At 47.8% G+C, this 20,591-nt stretch overlaps 1 protein-coding gene across 1 annotated transcript; it reads right to left on the minus strand.

The window, feature by feature from the left end:
• Nucleotides 1-5,854: 5,854 nt before the first annotated feature.
• On the minus strand, nt 5,855-18,903 carry adar (adenosine deaminase RNA specific). The gene is made up of 15 exons (XM_072716683.1): nt 18,371-18,903; nt 14,948-17,254; nt 14,608-14,836; nt 13,512-13,663; nt 13,019-13,154; nt 11,677-11,924; nt 11,428-11,581; nt 11,180-11,348; nt 10,839-10,932; nt 9,775-9,891; nt 9,556-9,686; nt 8,831-9,013; nt 8,471-8,583; nt 8,219-8,346; nt 5,855-8,131 (listed from the first exon to the last, which is right to left on the minus strand). Exons 2-15 carry the CDS (start codon nt 17,038-17,040, stop codon nt 7,867-7,869), a joined length of 4,212 nt encoding a protein of 1,403 aa, XP_072572784.1. The 5' UTR covers nt 17,041-17,254; nt 18,371-18,903; the 3' UTR covers nt 5,855-7,866.
• Nucleotides 18,904-20,591: the final 1,688 nt, after the last annotated feature.

The following is a 20,591-nucleotide window of genomic DNA, read 5'->3' on the forward strand; positions in this document are numbered from 1 at the left end:
GTAGGGTGACCACCAAATGCATGTCAGGGAGGACACTGTGAGCCTGGACAGGATTTGTAAACAGCCTTTTCAATTAAAAAGACCTGTATTTCACTTAAGCACTGAGTTCTTGCTGTGCGCTGATTGGCCAGCCTCCTGTAATCATCCATGTGTCACTAATATTAATATGAAACAACTGGATGAGTCTTTTAATCAAGGAAAGAAACAAGGAATAACACAGAAAGACCTGGACTGTTTAGCCGAGCACAGGAGCCTTTCAGTTTTAAAGTAGTTTGTAAAACCACAAATAGCTCACGGTGACCTCCCTGACATGGATTAGGTGGTCACCCTACAGCAAAGTCAACAGTGTTCCTTAAATTAGGCAAGCAGATTTTAAGCATTTTAAATACGTACTGCATGTGTAAACCCGAAGAAAGAAAATCTGCAGGAGCACATAGCCAATGGAGTAAAAATATGGTGTACAAGGGTATAGCCGTGTGTATGGTTTAAGCAATAAGCTTCTTCACACCTCAGAACAGGCTTCATTTTACCCCTGTACACAGACGCATTGTTGACAACACAGCAGTGTCATGGGCCAGAGTGGGAGAAACTAATGTGTTAGGAAGTTGGAGGTGACGTCAAGCTAACGGATGGTGGAGTCAGCCCTCCAGGTGTGATTCAGTTCTGAACAGCGAGGTCAGACAGTCAAGCAAAGCAGGTCACAGACCTCTGTGGGCAAGCTACAGGGAAGGACACCATGTGACAAGTGGCAAATAACTTTGGTTGCATTTTTAATTTACCTTATGCTTCTATGCCTTTTACAAATAAATTAATGGAGTCGCCTGTTTACTAGGGTTAAGTAGACTTTTGAAGGACACTATTGGCGGGACCCTCCTGGGACTTGACCTGACAGCCTTCTGGTTATGAGCTAGTGTCCTCTGTTCCAGTTGTGCGAGGGGGATCTTGCCTGATGGATCATCATTCTCTAGGCGACATGGTTGTGTGCGGCTCAGTTACCTACCCAGGCTGACCTCAAACGATCCTGATTCCCTGGATAAAAATGGTCGTAGACCATTCGGGCGGTTTGAAGAATTTCTATACAGTCCAAGGTACAACACACAGAGTTTCTAACAACGGGGACAATCATTTCATGCGAGCCAAGGAATTCTTTGTGCAATATCGTCATATTGAGCCACCCTTTGAGACCCCAAGGCCACATCGCATTAATGCATATATCAGCTGACCACCATGAACAGGGGACCTGTGTTTCTCACCGGTTACCCGGCACCTTCAGCACACAGCGGGAAGAGGACAGTCCATCGTTTCAGTTGCTGCACACATCTCCAGACATTGCTGGAGGTTACTCTTGGCAGGGAGACCTTTGCAGCCTCCAAGACTGAGATATCTACAGATGTTACACAAGACGCATTCATCCGGCAGCACGCGGACCAATGTGAGCAATCGCGCATGCTGCATGTGCCGTAACATGCTAAGGGTCTGCTCGCTTAGAATAAACAAGATGTTTAGCGATTAACAATCTGCTTATTTTAAAGGTCTTAACGGAGTAGGCCACCTTATACCTTCAGAATGACGGACTGACCCTGAGAATGAATGAGCCACAAGAATGCCCCCCCCCATCATGTTACAGATCTCCCACACTGAGGGATGAAGGCATCTTTTGGTTCTCTCCAAATGTCCAAGGGGGATTCCTAGCTTAGCCAGATTTAAGGTGGTCTGAGTTACATGAAACTGGATAAAGATAAAGTCCATTTAGCCCAGACTACCTTAACTCCAAAAAGTTATCTGGCTAAGCAAGAAATCCTGCTTTGTGGAACACCCCCCCCCCCTAGATGTAGGAAATAGGGTGAAATATGACTCAGCAGAGCGTTTACATTTACATTTTCCCCATCGCCCTGGACTCCACGTTTTCTCCTATTTACGGTAGTTTATGAGTCTTTGATCACTGGCCTCAGATACCAGCGGTTTCCCGGTGGTTGCCCTGCCTGGAATCCCAGCCTCACCGTTTCTGTTAAGGTTGGGTCACGGTGGTGCTGACTCAGTTCTCTGGTAATTATTGATGACATACTCTTGTGGTGTTCAGGATGATACTGTCCTGTCAGTCTCCGTCAGGGAGGTTCAACAGGGGCCACCCTGCTTCATAGCTGATGCAATTTCTCACACGGCTCCATCATCTCCGAGGATGTTCCCGGCGACTCAATAAATTATTTTGCAGGTTTTGAGGATGATGCACCTGCTATTCAGGCTCTGACTCTTTGGCTTATTTTTAACATCTTCATTTCCTCGCGTTCCGTTGCTGATTGGCAGACCACTTCTAAAGCTGACACACGTGTTAATAATTGGCATTCAAGTTAAAATTGGTGCCCTTTGTAGCTGTGTTTGTAATTTACGTGCTTCTGACCTAAACTCCTTTTCCGTGTAAGGTTCAGTTATATTGTCCACCCGCTGTACATTGACGACACTGAAAGCAAGTGTGTTAATGAGCATTCTGATGTCTGCGCATTGGCATTGCCTAGAAGCCAAGCCTGAATGAACATAGTGAACATATTTACAGAATAAGCACTGAAAGGATGGACAAATTCAAGATCTCGATTTAGTTTGAAGCCACCTACTGAGTGTGCTGTGAAATCTCCATTGATACCAATTTCCTTAACTGGTTCGTGACCTGCTGTGTCCATCGCTTTCTACCCTTTTAAATATTGGACTAAGCCAACAATATTTCTCATACTCAATGATGGTGTGGCACTTTGAAGAGAACAAATGTCAGCCACAGTTTGATATTAGGAGAAAAATGCTCTCCCACTCAAGTGGCCAGAGCAGTACAGCTGGCCCTCATCCTAATGAAAAGCTATTTGTCCAGGTTTTACATTCTGTTACATGACATTATGCATAAATAAAAGGTACGAAGTGATAAGAAAGAGGAAGCCTTGTTATTTAGATGCCGTGTCACCAGCACTTGACCACATTACACTGATTGGTGCAGGACGTGCCCTCAGCTCACTCCTTGATCGCAGTGTTCAGGTTGGTTTTTGGCCGCATGTCTCTGTGGCTCCAACGCTATCGTGGTGCTCAGGTCACCTGTCACCGGCCAAAGTGTGTCGTCAGGGTGACGGGATGCAGATGGAAACGGACCGAAAACACAGCATTATGCTCCCATGGCGGCTGGCATCACACACACACAGAGACAGAAGGGGGAGATATCGAGGCGGAGCGATGAAGGACACGGACCGCATCTGACGTCCATACTACTTAGCTGTAAGAGTCATGGAGACAGTTAAGGATGGTAGGGTTAGGGGAGCATGAAGGGAGGAGAGAAGCAAAGAGGGACTGATAAGAATGAGTGCGAGGGGGAGGAACAGGGGGGTAAAAGGGGGAAAATGGGGAGACATGTAACCACATCTCTGAGTTATTCTGTAGGGGAGTATGTCTCTGACACATTCCCAAAGACCATATATAGCCATATATAACAAAAAAGAAATGTGTTAAATAGACAAATAGCAACATCAGTAGTTGCTATGCCAACGAGAAAGTATACAGATGAATTGAGAAAATGCTCTTAAAAAAAGCGTTGTACAAGAAAAACGCTTATTCCTGAGAAGATGTTTTCTTCAGCAGCACAGAATGAAGGGAGTGAGGCTGATGTAAGTCTTGACGAAGGCCGTGAGCTGGATCATCAGCATGACTTCAAAGCCAACGTACTGAGCTCTCAGAAAAGCTTGAGCGAGGCGGATTCCTTGTGTGTACAGAACCTGGGACCTACACACCATCACACATGATAAACAAACACTCTCTTGGTTCAGCTGACAGTGAAACATACCTACTCAAAGATAGCTATCTAACATACTTCCATTTGAAACTTTACTCAGACAAGCTCTGTGGGATGGAGGACATGAAATATGGCCTCACAAAGTGCCGTCGTGGGTATTTTGTCCAATAAGCTGGAACAGCAATAGCTTAGACAGTCACGCCTCAGAAAAACAATAAGCTGCTAATAAGATGCTGTTAATCACAGACCCAGAGTGGCAGGAGTTTCGTCACACACGGTGACGAAAGGCCTCATTTTACACAGGTCCTGCTCCTGTAGTGTCCTCATCCACCAAGGACTGTGCGTACCTCTCCTGTAGTTCTGTAGACACTACCCACTCAATAGTCAAGTTGTAGTTGCCTTTCAGTTTGGTTTACTTTTTCTGTCAGGTAACTGTTCTGGGTTTTAACTATTGGTATTTTAATAGTACTCCCCAGACAGGCATAGATATGGTTTTAGGACTGGTCCACCACCATCCCTGCCCCAGACACTTATACTGTTAGTGTGATAACTCAAAAAGTATTGGATCTCTTTAAAACTGCAGACACATAGTTAGTGATTACATTTTGAAACAAATCTCACAAAAGCAGTGGTAACAAAGGGAAGGACAGCCTCAGATGCAGATCTGGTGAACCTGGTTACATTAAGACAAGTCACACAAAGTTGGGCTTTTAATAAACATTTTTTTTTGAGGTGTGTGTGTAGTGGAGTGAGAGATTGTAGAGGTTGGGGTGTGGGAGGAGGTGGGATTAGATGGGGGGACGGGACTAGCCAAACAGTACATTGTTGTTGTTCTGACAGCATCTAGGTTTATTTTTGATGCTGGTTAAAATATAAGTGGATTGAGTAGGGGTTCAAACTCCATTTCTGCTCTCTTTGTGTCATAGACAGGCAGATAGGCAAACTGGCATCTCTAAGTTGCCAGTCAGGGGTTTGTGTGAGTTTGTGTTTACCCAGTGACAGACTCTGATCCCGTCCAGGGTGCCTCCCTCCAGATCACCTCCAGAGTCTGCCATGACCCAGTATTGGATAAGGGGATGCAAGGATAAACAGGAGGGTCCATTGGATAAATAGATCAGATAAAACATAATGACAATACTGTGGAGATCTCTGATAAGCTCCAAGAAACACAATTTTCCCTGGTCTCCTATGCCTGGCATCCTGTGGCGTGACAGTACCGCTCATAATCTTCTGTTTATGAGCTGAAGGGATGCAGACGTCTTACCAATGAGATCCAATGAGAGGGAGAAAGCACACAATCAAATTGGGAGCAGCAGGCGACACAGCAGGATAAGCCTCCATGTATGTGATTGGAAGGTCGCTGGCAGAATAGTTACGTTGTGGTATCACATGGTTTCACGATGACCAATACTAGTACCCCCCCCCCCCATCTTTATTTTAGTGGTACACTTAGCTCATGGAAAGGCCCTAGGGGATCTTAAAGTCGAGGAAAGAGAGGAGGCAGAGACGAACAGCCTGGAGTGACAGGAAGGTTATGTAGCTCCCTGGTGAGTGACATCAGCAGAAATCACCATCCTTATTTGCATGTGCGTTCCATCACTCATCACCTTGCAGGCCAACAGCCCCACACTCTCAGCAACCGATGTCCATTTTATGCTGCTCATTAGCTCTGCCTTCCACTGCTTCTGCCTTCCTACATTTTTCACTTCTCTCTCCAGTTCCTCTGCACATCCACGCCGCCACCCCTGGTAGCTCTTCACCTGAGCATCATTGTCCCAACAGATGACTTAAAAAAAAACAACAAACATTTATCACCTGCAGGAACACAAACATATTAATTGTTTTACATGACTGACAGGCCTAACCTATCTGCTACCACTGGGGTACATTGGTTTGCTGCCACCTGGTGTCAGACCTCCAGAAGTGCATTGCACCCAGACAGACAAAATACATCTCATATAAAAAAAAAAAAAAAGGGAAATACTACAATTATAAACACAGGATGAAACAGGCAGACACACATGTTTACTAAAAAGATTTAAGTATTAGGCTCTGGAAGCCTCCTAAATAAGCACACCGGTTAAAATGCAATTGTTTGAGTACTTTTCTTTAATGAACAGAACTAAGTTCAAAGTTTTAGTCTCAAAATAATGAACATAGACAAAATGTGCAATAAAAAAAAAATTAAAAAAAGAAAAATGCAAGACTGCACACTTTATGATTATGTTTGTATATAACATGGATCTATGAGCTACACAGAAACATACAGCATTTGATCAGAATTATTGTTTGGAGATGATTACTTCTGGAAATGTTCTTGCTTAACATTACTAAAGTATAACAGTATCCCTGACAAGGTCAGGAAAACAAACACCACCATCACCAGTGCCGCCTACTGACTAAGGTGTTTGCTGAACATGAAATCAGCAGTGTAATCACCCTAAAAACAACACACACTCAGCTACGTGAGCATACTGGTCTAGAAATAAATGCTTTTCAAGTGAAGACTCATGTGATGGAATCAGAAATGGGTAGGTCAAATCTGACTGATTCCTGCTGAGTGCACGCACACACACCCGCACACACCCGCACGCACGCACAAGCACACACGCACAAGCACACACGCACGTCTGCACAGACACGAACACATGCCCGCCCGCACACACACACATGCACGTATGTCCGCATGCACAGCCACACACGCACAAACACATGCACACAAACACTTGCGTGCTCGCAAAGACACATGTACACATGCGCACACACACACACTCCTGCATGCACGCATACGCACGCACACACAAGCACCCGTATGCACACACATGCATGCCCGCACACACACAAGCACTTGTATGCACACATACACACATGCCCGCACACACAAGCACCTATATGCACACACGCATACACACACACATATGCCCGCACACACAAGTACCCGTATGCACGCACGCACGCACGCACACACACACACACACACACACACACACACACACACACGATTTACTTAGAATTTTAATGTCAATAACAATGCAATAAACCAAAAGGCACTCCCACTCAGTAAAGACCTTCTCTAAAAATACAGTTTGCAGGAAGACACCCCCATTACTTGCTTTTTTTAAACAATGGCCTTGTAAAACGTTTTTTTTTTTTATGTAGCATTTCCTACTGTGTTCCAGTTTACAGTAACAAGTGGGCTGATGGAGATCTAATGGAATCAACTGAGGATGAAAGAAAAAAGTAAAATTAAAAAAAATTAAAATAAAAAAAATCACAGAGCACCCGGCGGTGTATCAGGTGAGGGTTCCGAGACAAGCGTGTGTGTGTGTGTGTGTGTGTGTGTGTGCGTGGCAGGATGTGTCAGCAATCACGTGACCACTGGACACCAGTTAAAAGAAAAACCAGTCCCTGGAGAGATCAGCAACATGTTTTTAAGTATCAAGAGAAATTAAGTAAAATCAAACCCACTTTGAGAAGGGAGGGCTACAAGATATATACATAAAATATATACATATATACATACACACAAATCTATATATAGGCAGATGAGTTACATATACATCTGTGTGCACATATATCTGTATGTACAGTATGTATGATACAGCCCAGAGAATCAGAACAGAGGCAGCTGACCCGAGTATTTTGATGCCCACTTGAAGCCGGCTGGCTCTGACTACGCCACACTTCTGCACACGGGGAGCTCTAGTGGTCCAGGGAGCACTGGGAATTGGGGGGGGGCACACAGACATCACACACACACAGTAATAATTCAGAGGAGAGCTGGAGGCCGGCTTCACTCCAGGGGCAATTACAATGAGATCAAGTGCTCCGCCCCCTCCACCCCATTAAATCATGTGACCACTGAGAAGGGAAGCAGCCATGGCTTGTACGTGTGCATGTACTAATTCCATTAAAGTGTTAGTAGGTGATCGATGTGCAAATACAGCACAAGTCTGCATCAGCGTTTCAGAAGCTCCCGTCCCCTCAGGCCACCCGCTTACCCAACGGCGCCTCCCTCTGGTACTGAGACTGTTGTACATCCCTCCCACCCCCCACCAACTCCCGTCCCACGTCGTTTGCCCTCCTAAGCTCCGCCCTCTGCCCTATTCGGCGCCGCTGCCACCACTCACGCCCGACCCGGCTTCAAAGCTCTTCTCCTCCAGGGGTTTGCAGATCCATGTCCCGTAGCCATGCCCGTTTAGTGCCTGGAAGAACTGGGCCTTGGCTTCCTGGAAGGGCCTGGCGGCCATCTTGGCGTGAGCATAGGAGGGGAGTGCTAGCAGGTCGGAACGCCCCTTCTGGTGGCACAGGGCGTGGAACAGGCGGAACATGTTGGACTTGGAGACGCGGGACACTTCTAGCGTGAGGCTGCGGGGGAGAGGAGCATTAGGAACACTGTGCGGGCCGGGGGGGGGGGGGGCGCGAACGACACGGCCGGGAATGCTGACCACTAACCCATCCACTTTGCCCTTGGTCCCGTCCAGCACCTCCACACTGGCCTGGTCTGGCTGGCTCCAGTTGATGCTGGACTCCTTGGTTTTACCCGTGTGGCGCGAGGAATCGTACACGCTGACCCGGCCGACCTGGAGGTCAGGGATGGGTGGGATGTGGTTATGTTGTCCTGGGACTGGCTGTGGCATACGGACGGGACCCCAATGAGAGCGATTGATCCCAGGTGGGACAGCTGGGACACGGGCATGCAGGTACCTCCGGGTGGTTCAGCGTAAAGCTAGGGGGGAGATTCTTCGCGAAGTCTGGCCCATCTCTGGCCAATCGGCAGCAGACGGCCCGTGTCAGGTGGCCATGGCTGTACAGGTATCCTGCATGCAAACGGATAGCAGGTTCATCTCAGTTAAGGGCAGCACCTCCTTCAGGGCAACATGACATTCATGAAGTACCTATAAAACCCAAGTATAATATGACTACGAATAATAATAATAATTTCAAGGCTCTGAAGAGGTGCGGTAGAAGCACAAATACAGAAACTGCAGAGTTAGTAATTAAATATTCAAAAATAAACAGGGTCTCGTCCTAGTGTGCAGAAAGACGCCCTCACAGAGCTCTCACCCAGAGTAATGGAGCGGAGGTAAACTGGGTGCAGGAAGTGGCTGAGCAGTGCCCCCTGCAGGCCTAGCACATTCCAGCGGAGGATCTTGTCACTGCAGCTCATGGTGCGCAGCCGCTCCCCGTGCTGGATGCCGTCCCACGTGGGCACAATGTCGCTGGACTCCACAGGGATAGTGCCCTCTCCTGGTGGGTGGGTGAAGGTGCTTAAAAGGCTAACTGGCTAATGATTGCTGGCACTGCAATTTGCTGACAGCAGTGGGGCGGGGGGGGTTGGGCTAGCTTGGAAGCCCCATGGCAGCCAGAACCCATGACCTGCCCCCCCTTAACCAAGGCACACGCGGCTCACGCGGCTCTCGGGCTCAGAGCCGACGCAGACACAGCACTTCTGCAGATCCGCATTCTGACAGCATCTGATTTATGGACACCATCATAAGCCTGACATGTTCCACGCCGACGGGACGCATCGGTGCAGGTTTTACAGTGGAGCACACTGCTCTCCCACCAGAAAGCTGCTGCCAGAACACACGGAGCAGGCCTAGGTACTGGGTGATGGGCTGGCAGGAGATGAACCAGCAGCTTATTATCATCGCAATCACAGTCGGGGGGGGCGGGTTCCCCTGTGATGTGAGATGCTGCCTCCTCCTCCAGGAAGCCAGCCCCGCCCCTCAGAGCCCCGCCCCTCAGAGCCCCGCCCACACGCCTGTACACCCATACACACGCCTCACCGTTCTCCACCTTGGTGCGCAGTTTCCCCTGCTTCACATTCTCAAAAAGAGGCTTGTGCCCGTCTTCTGCACTCTCAGCTGTCTCACTGCAGGACTTGTCAAAGAGGGCACCGTCGCCACACGGGGCGGTGCTGGGGGGGCAGAGGGGACGTTGTTTAAATACATATATACTTACAAGAAGGAACGGGGGGGGCTTGATGAAGGCAGGAGGGCGCCAACCTGATATAAAGGTGAAAGGTCACCTCGGGCTTGACCCGAAGCTTGCCATCCTCTGCGGACTCAAATATGCTCTCCTGAGAGCCACAGTCCTGCTTCATCAGCTCGCTGAACAGGAACCTGGATGGGGGGGGGGGGGGGGGCGGCAGACAGGAAGTGACACGCTCTGTGATCCGGGCCTTTTCTGAACTTGAGGAATAACAGACCGATCACGTAGATGTGATTCTTCCTGGCAAAAATGAATCAGCAGCACGTTATCCCGGGTCGGCTGTGTGTATATCATCTTTACGATACACACAAATCCCAGGCTTTTAAAGGAGCACTCACGCAAATTAAAAAATGTAAATAAGTCACCAGCAACGGAAATACCCCGAGCAATTAATCTGCACATGTACTTTTACTTAGCATTAAATTCTTATCTACATTACACACCATGCATACATTAGAGTAAACGTTTAACGTTAAACCACCACAGCCGGAGCAGTAAAATCCCCTATAAGATAGGGAATTTTCTATTCCAGCGTGTCTTGGGAATGAGAGCCTCGTCCGATTTACCCCCAACAAAGAATACAGACGTGCTATTTCGGCCCGGCTGCGGGCTGACAGTGGAAACGGCCCAATTGATTCCAGCCTGCTGCTGAGAGAAAAATGAAAATGAAGATATTAAAATTCGAAAACACCGTCAAGTATGAACTTCGAGAAGCAAGAAATTACGATGTCTCGATGACTAAAAGCAGTCACTGCACTAAGGCAATAAAGGTTGGGGTTAAACCAAATCCTGCGTATAAAGACATATATATAAATCTTGCGTATGAAGTCTTCTGAGCCCTTTCATAAGAGCAGGGGAGGGCAATCTTATCCGCAAAGGGCCGGTGTGTATGCAGGTTTTTGGGATAACCTTTAGGTCAGCTGTTCAAACCCAGGTGTTAGGATTTAGCAATCTAATTAGGGTGTTGCAGTGAAAACCTGCACACACAGCAGCCCTTTCTGGATAAGTCTGCCCACCCCTGCATAAGAACCACACCCTGATATCAGCATCATTGTTAAAGAAAAAAGATTGACAGTACCTAATGAAACCTCTTCTGGAGATGATTTCTGCGTGACAGTCATTAACAGTGTCCCCTTTAAGGCTCAGCTCTTCCCCTTTAACGCAGCGGTTGCCTGGAAACGGGAGTGATACCCACTGATGAGGACATGCATTCTCACCTCGTAATTCTTATGCCACACATCATGATGAAGCAAAGCCCCACTCCCACCATTCCACCCTGACCTCCCCATACCAGTGCCCATGCTGCACATGACAACCCCCCCATGAAGCTACCCCGCCCCCACCAGTCCCCATGCAGACCACGACCCCCAGGCTGCCCCCAACATGACACTGGTCCCCCCCCCAGTCCCATCCACTCACCAGTGCCCATGCTGACCACGACCCCCAGGCTGCTCCCCTTCCTCATGACGATGGTGGCGAGGATCTTGCGGCCCAGGAGGCTGTGCTGCATGCGGGCGGTCAGCGCGTTGAAGCGCTGATGACTCAGCATGGCGATCTGGTCATGGAGGGTGCTGCCACTCACTGGGAGCTGGGGGGAGGGTTCACAGTAAAGGTTAGCATGACAGTAGGGAGGAGGCGAGAGAGGTGGGAGGGGGGTTGGCGCGTACCTCGGCGATGAGCTCCCCCATGCGGGCCGCCTTCTCCGCTTCCCCGATTAGGACCCTAAGAGCCGCGTCAGCCGCCTCCTGCTTGCCCTGCTTCTTGCTGCTGGCGCAGACGGGCGGAAACCAGCGCCCCCCCAGCTTCGCCTGGTATGTGAATCTTGGTGGGGGGGGGGGGGATGAGACGCAGTGAGCAATGTACTGGTGACACCTCTGTGTCACGTGACAGCATGTCAGGAGCGAGCGGTTTGGTACCGTGGGTCGTGGGCCGGACCCGACTGGCCCACCAGGTGGATTTCGGCGGCGAAGCCCCGCGCACGGGCATACTCCAGCAGGCCTGATACAGCGTTGTTGTTGAGATGGTTTATGAGGTCACCCACCCCAGCCTCATGGGCTGCCTGCACCTCGGCCGCTGTCAGGGTGAGGCAAGGCCCTGGGGTCTGGCCCGAGTCGTCATCCCCGGAGCTCAGCTGTGAGGACAGCAGTGCGAAGATCCGTGGGCCCTGGGAAGACGGAGGCAGTGGAGAGGGGCCTGAGCTCAGAGCAGTCCGCAAAAACGAGGCGGGCAAATGAGGCGGGATGTGTGTCTCCCCTTCCTACAGACACACAATGGTTGGAACTGGGCTGAGATGCACTGGGAGAGATGGCAGACACCATATCAGCAGGCTCTCCCAGAACCATCGACGGCATATTCACAGCGTACCAAGGCGTCACCACGTAGGACGCCCCCAGAAAACTGCACATTCCAGACAACGAAGGACATCGGACACGCTCCAAAAAGCATTCCGATGCAGATACATCTAGGAATGTATCAAATACATCTATGTATTAAATACAATCTACATCTAGCCAGAAAATCCAGGCCAAAGAAGGGTGGTTGCCAGGCAACAGAAAAGTTCTCTGTAGCGCTAGACTGTGTTGCAAAGCCTCACTGGCTAGCTGGCAACAAACTAGCATCGCGACTGACCAACGCACCTCCACCTTATTTATACTGAACTCAACTTCCTATTTATCGTGCAACCAAAGAACTGTCCTACTTCCAGGTTCGCTCGGCGAGGTGTGTGTGTCATCAACCGGAATATCATTCAGCTTTACCACCTTTACTTCTGACCTCTAGCAGATCGGTAAATCCCCTGATTTATCACTGCTGAGAGAGAGAGCTTCCTAGAAATGCACAGGGGAGGCTGTGAATCATTGCAGATCTAGTAAAACATACGTTTCTTCATATCTCCCTCTCCAGCACAGTCATGTTATACACGTTAAATTTTTAGCAGAGTAAATCGTCATACTTCAGGAACGCCAAACTTGACCAATCAGCAGGGAAGAGCAGAGCTGCCCTCATCTTTCGACGGTAATGGACAGGGGAAAGGCATCTGCGGTGACCGGCCGGTAAACCCCACGAGATGGCAGATTCATTTACAGGTGTGCAGCACTGTCACGCGATATCCAGAGCGCTACACGGCAGCTGAGCTGACCCGGGGTCCCCTCGCACTGGCTTTCCCTGGCGACACTGTATGTTCAGGCGGAGTAGAATGACACCGGGGAGAGATCCCCGGGAGCGTTATGGAGCGCGAGCGCGCGCAGCGGCTCCTGTCACCTTGCTGAGCGGCAGCTTGCCATCCACCAACAGCTCCTTGACGGCCTCCTCGGCTGCCAGCTGCCGCGCTGACTTCTTACTGGGGGCTGAGGCTTCATTGAAGACCTGGTGGCCCACCTTCACCCGGAACATGAACCTGCAGGGGGCGCCGGGGGGGACGGAAGGCAAGCGGGGAGGGGGTGCTCCTGAGTGGCTCTCAACCTTCAAATAAATGCAGACAACTTTGTCTCACCCCCCCCCCCCCCGCCTAACACCACACACAAATATGTAAATGCATGAAGAGAGAAAGGCCTATGAATGTTCATACACTGGACCCAGACTCTTACATTTAGGACACAGTCTTGCCGCGATAAGAATAGCAGCATGAAATCCCTGTGGTTTACAGGTTCAGTGGGTTTCAAGGAGAAGGTGTGTGGAATGGCAGAATAAGACAGAGAGAGCCAGTTGCTGTGCGGCAAGAGCAAGCCATGATGGGGGGGGGGGGGGGGGTTACCGTGGGTCGTGGGGGGGACCCTCCTGTCCTGTGTTTATGAACTCGATGGGATATCCACTGCGCTGGCTGTACTCCATCAGCATAGACACAGGGTTCTTCCCGCCGGGGAGGGAGCGTGCCAGCGGCTGCTGCGGGGTCCCAGAGCAAGGCCCCTGCAAGGGGGGAGAGCAGGATCAAACCATCTGCTACTCACTCTGCCCTTCACACACACACACACACGCACGCGCAAGGACTGTGAGAACAGACACACACACAAACACACACCCAGCTCCCTTTAGCTGCACTGACATGATGGATGACAAGACGGTTCAAAACAGAAAGACTGACTCAAAAAGTTCTGAAAGCCGATAGTCGCTCATTTAAAAACAAGCAGCTGATTTGTGAGTCATCGATAACTAGAGACCGAGCACTCTTCACACATCTTTCTTCATGGGAAACAAATCCTGGAGGATCAATTACTAAGCCGTCGATATTTTCTGAATGCCCGGTTAGCTCTGACTGATAGTTCATGCTTAGAAACCTTGCATGCTGATTACTTAGAAATTAAGACACCTAAGAAGTTAAACATGCAGAGTTAAAACTTAGCCCCCATTTCTTTTGATTTGAATATGCGGCATCAGCTCGTCTCAAGAAGCCTTCCCCCTCCCCCCAATATTTTCTAGGCCAGCTATAGATAAATGCATAAAATCTTCACAAAGAAAATCCTGTGTGTATCCTTCAAACAATTAAACACTGATTACCAACTTAAGTACATTTCCAAACAATCTTACTTCGCTCCCTTTCGCCGTTTTTCTTGCTGCGACATGAGTGCATGAAAGACTTTCCCCATCCGTACTGCCACTACATCCACCTGCCTTTAGGCAAGATGCACAAGGGAGCAACCCACTATTCTTTAAATGTTGATCCTCTGTTCTCCCTTGTTGCTTATGTCCCATTTCCAGCCCTGCTTTGTACCCTATATATAAACTAATGTGTAATACAGTTACAATGTCAACACACTCATATGGTTTACACCCTTCTCAAAGCAGTGCTGGAGCAAACCAATGGCATCTGATGCCCAAACAGGCCACCCTACCTCGAGGTTCCAGGCACTTACAGTGGTCTCGACTGTCGGGTCATTGGCAATATCTCTGCCTGCCGTGTTCCCCTGCTCCCCCTCCTCCACTTCCTCCTCTTCCTCCTCTTTAATATCCTCGGCTTCCCATCCAAGCTCTCGCAGAAGGGTCTTCAGCGTCACAGCTGCCGCATCCTTCTTGGCCGTCTTCTTGCTGGACGCCTCCGCCACAGGAAAGCGGCGACCATTCAGCATAACCTGCATCCGGAACCTTTTGAATGCACGGACGTATAATAGAGAAATGTGAAAGAAACAGGGTTTAGGGTAGCTGGCGATAAGCAATGTGAACTCTATACAACTTAGGATTCAGAGTCTTACTGACCTTGGGTCATGTGAAGGTCCAGATTGGTCAAGAAGAAGAAACTCGCAGCTCTGACCCAAATATTGGGAAAACTCCATCAGCCCACTCACAGGATTTTTGGAACGCACCTCCAGAAGCTTCTGCAGGCGACTGGAATCCAGGGACTGAGGAGCTGCGGCAACAGACACAGCCACTGTGCCCTCAGACACAGGCTGGATGGCATTAAGAAATTCTGGAATATCATCAGACATCCACTGCGAAAGACCTCCATTCTTAGAGTCTTCCTGACAGCGGAAAGGAAGATGGCAGGAAAAGGGGGCAGAGTTATAGGCGCCAGAGTAGGGCAGGTTACTACTTTCACGAGGGGTGGTATCCAGTTCTGGAATGGGTACAGAATGACTGTCTGGAGCTGGTTTGGCCATTACTGGTTCTTGTACTTGACTTGCTTGGCCAGGTGACACCATGTTACCTAGCCCACAGTCCTTAGTTTCTAAACTTGCAAAATGCACCGGCTCACAAGTTGAACGGTTGGCAGGAGTGAGCTCACCACTGACACATCCAGCTATGATCCCCGTTACACTTTCTCCAGGAACTGGTTCAGCTGCAATTGCCCCCAGCGACAGAGATGACCCTTCGAAAGTGATTCCCTGCGTGGCCTTCTTGTGCCTCTCCATGCGCTCCCTCTTGTGATCGGACAGCTCCCAGAGGGGAGGTGAAACAGACGAGTCTCGACAAAGGTCACCTTGCTGCTCCAGTATATACAGGGTTGGGTTGACCTGCTTTGCACTTCTGAAGCCAAGGTTCTTTGCCAGCATGAGTGCATTGGCCTTGGCTGATTCATAGAGGTACTGGAGAATTCGTTCTTTGGTGTCCGTCATATTGACAGAGTTCACTGTCTTACTAGTAGTAAGAGGTTGGTCCCGCTCAAAATCAGATGTGTCCGAGGAGGAGTCAGATTCTTGTTCTGGGGCTCTGTTGGTATACTGGTTTGGCACGTCAGCTTGGTCACTATCTCTTTCAATTTTGGATTGAAAAGGTACCTCAACTTCTTTCTCTTGCTCCCCTTCTTTTTCCACACTGCCCCGTTCAGGTATTGCTAGGCTGCTGTCACTAGTATGCCCGTTTGCCCTTTCACCCGATGTCCCCTGGAAAAGAGTCCAAAGAGGAGGATTTTCACCCTTCCTTTCCGCCTTCTTTGCCCGGAGCAGTGCGTACAGTGCCTGGTTGACTACTTTTTTCGGCAAGCGGAATTTTTTGGCAAGAACTTTAGCTTGAACTGACTCCCCTGGACTTAACAATGTTAGGACCTGGAGAACCTGATCTTGGATCAGTGGAGTTGCTTTAGCAGTTGAAGTAGGTGTAGAGTGAAAACTGCCGGAGTAGATGCTGCTACTCGGACCTGGGGACAATCTATCCAAATTGTTGTACCTGCCAGGCCCCTCTTGTTCCAGAGACAAATTGTGAAATTGGTCTATGAAAAAGGAGTTACCATATTCTGAATTCAAGCTTTGGTATCTTTTCTGCTGATGGTTTAAAGCTTGGGGCCTTGCTGGCTGACTCCAACTGACTTGCCTTTTGGGGCCAGAGTGGCAGGGAGAGTTCCCGAAACTGCCGTGTCCTCTGCCACCGTAGTTGTAGACCTCTTTCCTCCTGGGAGCGTTAGCGTGGTTTCTGAAGTGCTCTGTCTGTCGCTGGGTGAGGACGCCTCCACTTCCCCCTCTATCCTCAGTCCGAGCACCCAAACAGTGGCTCCCACCTTGAAGACACGTTCTAATCTGAGGAGCTTCAGATGTATTACCTCTCAAGAACTGAATCTGTTGCTGACGGAAGTCCGGATAATTTTGGCCTTCTACTCCATTTGGAGCTGAGCTAGGCGGAGGCTGGTTTGGGAGGGGAGGGTCCGATGGCCAGAAAGGGTGGGGATCGGTGGTGATGGTGCTCGGGGTAGAGGGGCCCGGGAATCTGTTAACATGAATGGGATTATCGGGGAGTCGTGCTGCCCATGGATGACCGCCGCTCGCAGCAAGACCAGGCCGGTATTGACGGTTACCCTGAAGGTAGGGAGGGGGAAATTGGTAATACTCTTTGGAAGGGCCGCCTCTACCTCTGCTCATATCGCAGGGGTCAGAGTCAGCGGAAGGGCAGGGCGCCGGCTCAGTACCAGCTGGACATACAAGATGGCAGTTATGTCATTGACGGGTCGTCCGTAGGAACAAGACAGGTGGTCACTGCATACGCTGCTGTACCTGAAATGAGGGTTTGGAGCGAGTTGGCAAGAGGGAAGTGAGGTATAAGATGGATGACAGTTAAATTAGGGGCACAAATAGACTGGGGGGAAAAATGCCAGAAGAAAAGAAAGGATTGTGGAGGAGAGAAGAAAAAAAAAAAAAGTCAAATTGTACTATCATACAACCTTGTCACGGTGCCACCCATACGTCAGGCAGTCGGAGTTATTTAGTCTCGCCGTCTCTAACATGGCTGGAACACGATCGGTGAGTAAGAGCCCTAAATGAATTATTCATATCTGTTGTGACAAAACCATTTTATTTCTGGCTGGGAGAGATCATTTTCAGACACTTAGAGGAGAAGGGGTAAAACGAACCTGGGTGAAAGAGCAAAGAGGAAAACGCTGTAATCAACCAGTATGTTAATAGGTCTGTATTATACTTCAGATTCGCCCAAGAAATGGTTGGGATCACATTAACGAAAATGCACTAACAGCAAACAAACCGCATACCTAATCACACATCTATAAATAAAGACCCTCAGAAGGACTACAAAGAGTTAAATTTCTCAGACCCAAGTGTTTCATGTAATTATCCTCCACATATATGAGAGGCACAGAAAAAAAGTTACTCATGCAAACAACACTTGTCCATGCATAAATCTTTAGAGGTCAAATAAACAGACGTCAGGAAAGACCAGATTAAAAGCCGAAAATTATAAATCTCAGAAAGCTGGCGCAAATCACGGATGCAAAACACGAGACTCTTCTTACTTGCGGAGAACATTAATATGAGGAGACAGTGTCTTTGCCCTAAGAAAAAAAAAAACCGGTTGCCACTGACTCACCCTGACCCTAATACAAGAGCAACCGACTGCCAAAATAACAACTCCACACAAATAAGCTTTAGTTCTTGTACGGCTGGGCACGGCTTTAGGAACATGCATATCCCCTTCATCAGACGGGGCTGATTTTGGGCACGATGCAATACAAATACGTAGTTAATTGCAGATGCACAGTATGTGTGTGTCTGTATAATGTATATGACAACTATGCATAAGTATATATCCGACAATCAGGCACACTATCCTGATTAACTAGTTACAGTACGGCAATCCAACATGAACCAGACATATAAGTAATCCAAAGAAATCTAAACGTTTATCATTCTTAGGTGTAAAAAGCTATTATAAACGGTATATTAATGCAATTAAACGTACCTGCTCAGCCTTGAATGCCCCCTTTAAAATGTAGTTATATTCGCAATATTACACTAAACACGTGCATGTCACTCGTAAAGTTTCGATGGTGCTCTTTGCCAGGAAGACAACCAGAAGTTTTCGCGTTTCTTCCAAGCGTTTAGCACCTTGTAGCACGTGGAAGCATACGTCTAATTTATCGCAAAAATATGCCGGTGTCTTCAAAAATACCACTGAAAATAAAAATCAACCAAATTATCCCTTTATAGAATTTGTATTGTTTAACTTGTGTCGTCGATCGGCCGCGCCAAATTGATCAAGATCTAATAATAGTAAAACTGCAAACGTCGCTTATATTCCTAGAGATTAGCCCAGATCTTATTCGGTCAGGTAGCTTGGACGTGCATAAGGAGCTAAACTGGCTTATTTTAGAGTAAAAGAGGAAAAGGTTCAGATGGTCATTCCGTGATTATGTCACTGGGACGTCGATACGCCAGTTTAAGTTTCGCTTTCCGTTCTGGAGAGACGCGTCTGCTTCCCGTCAGCCGGGAAAGTCACGCCGTGCGCCTCTGATCTGCAGGGCGCCAGCCAGTATCAAGCTTCTCGCAGACTCGTCCTTATGACACTGCAATTGCATCAGATAAAAACAATATGCCAGCTTGCTGGGCTGTGACATTTTCTCCGTGAGGTTTGTAAGGGAATTACTTAAATTAAGGTCTGCTAACGTATTTCAGGTCAAAACTCTGCTTTAGATTCAAATCATCATCCTGTGGATTTCTGGATGCCGATTTTTGTTTCGTTTAAGATATTTAACTTGATATTTCCTAGTTTTTTTTTATTTTTATAAAAATTACACAGCTATCGCATCTTCTAACAGAGAGGAGACAGAAGCTATATATTGCAGACTACGTTACAGGTAAATGGGTTACACCTGGCATCATTTGCCTCACATGCTTGATCTGCTTGTGTGGAGTTTTCATGCTGTCCCCCGTCAGACAGGTTTCCTACTGCAGTCCATTGACATGCAGTTAAATGAACTGCTATATTTAAGTTGCCCGTAAAATCTGCATATGTGTGACCTTCAATGGACCGTCCTCCGGATCGGAGTGTCCTCTACTGCATGGGCTGGCTTCTTACTACAGAATTAATTAAACGTTCAGTTGATATAAAGACGAGTACTCAGAGGTATTTGCTACACCAAAATGGAAAACCACTGGCCTAAAACAACATTAAGAGATGTTGTTTATATTTATATTTACCACCGGATGTTTATACATTTGTCATTTCATTCTGTGCACTTATGTTAAGTATATTGTCTGACCCTGTCTATAACTGTTGCCGTAGCACCGAAATTCCCCTACGTGGAATTAATGAAAGTCCATCTTATCTTGCCCTGATTATCCTAACAAAAACAACAGAACAAATTTAATTTTGTCGATCAACATAAACTGCAACACAGTGAGAGGTAACTAAAATCTGAGACGCTTACAAATGTCAAATGGTGCAAATGTGATCGAGTTAAGTCCACAGAGCTTTTCGACAGATTCTTTCACACCAAAATGAACTGGTAAACCCGCCTGAATGACCTGTTTTATAAGTGTCGAATCGCATGTCTACCCCTTTTCACTAGATCGACATCGCCATTCATTCACTAAACAAGGGCCCGGATGAATATATAAGCAATTAACAAAATAATAATAATAACAATGACGGCTTTTCTTAAAAGGTCATTCAGAGCTATGTGTAAACCAACCAGATGAGGGATTCTTCTGGCTTAATTGAAAAAGGTAATTAACTTGCGTAAGATCCCTTTCCCTAACTAACTAGCCTATTTAAATATTTAGCGATTAAATCCTCTGAAGCAGATTCAGATTTCATCAGACAGACTGAGCCCGTGTTACCATCTATCTAGAAGCCACTTTAAACTTCCTTTCGCGTCCTTTCATTCCACCATATTAAATTACACACTTACATACATATTGACATAAACTCCCAAATAAGTCGGCTTTCTTGTTGTTATACAACATTGTTACACAACATTGTACGAGAAAACATCCTCTTCATTTCCTCAGTTTCAATGAGATCAGTGCTTTATCTGCATATTTAACGACTGATGAATGTGAACTACATCCCAATAAAGCCAACAGTTTGTCCCGAAACAAAAATACACTGTGCAAATGTGATTGCGTTCCGAAAAACACACATAAAATGCTTTATCACAAGCGACTTAGAGGTTAGTTAC

Source organism: Paramormyrops kingsleyae, chromosome 9 (genome assembly GCF_048594095.1).
Source record: "Paramormyrops kingsleyae isolate MSU_618 chromosome 9, PKINGS_0.4, whole genome shotgun sequence".
Classification (NCBI taxonomy): Eukaryota; Metazoa; Chordata; class Actinopteri; order Osteoglossiformes; family Mormyridae; genus Paramormyrops; species Paramormyrops kingsleyae.

Excerpts from the sequence above, each read along its gene's own strand:
- adar (XM_072716683.1), bottom strand. The coding sequence starts at position 17,040 with ATGAGCAGAGGTAGAGGCGGCCCTTCCAAAGAGTATTACCAATTTCCC. Across the intron at positions 8,584-8,830 it reads CCTCCGCTCCATTACTCTGG|GATACCTGTACAGCCATGGC; the intron begins GTGAGAGCTCTG and ends GTTTGCATGCAG. Across the intron at positions 8,347-8,470 it reads TTACGCTGAACCACCCGGAG|GTCGGCCGGGTCAGCGTGTA; the intron begins GTACCTGCATGC and ends CCTGACCTCCAG.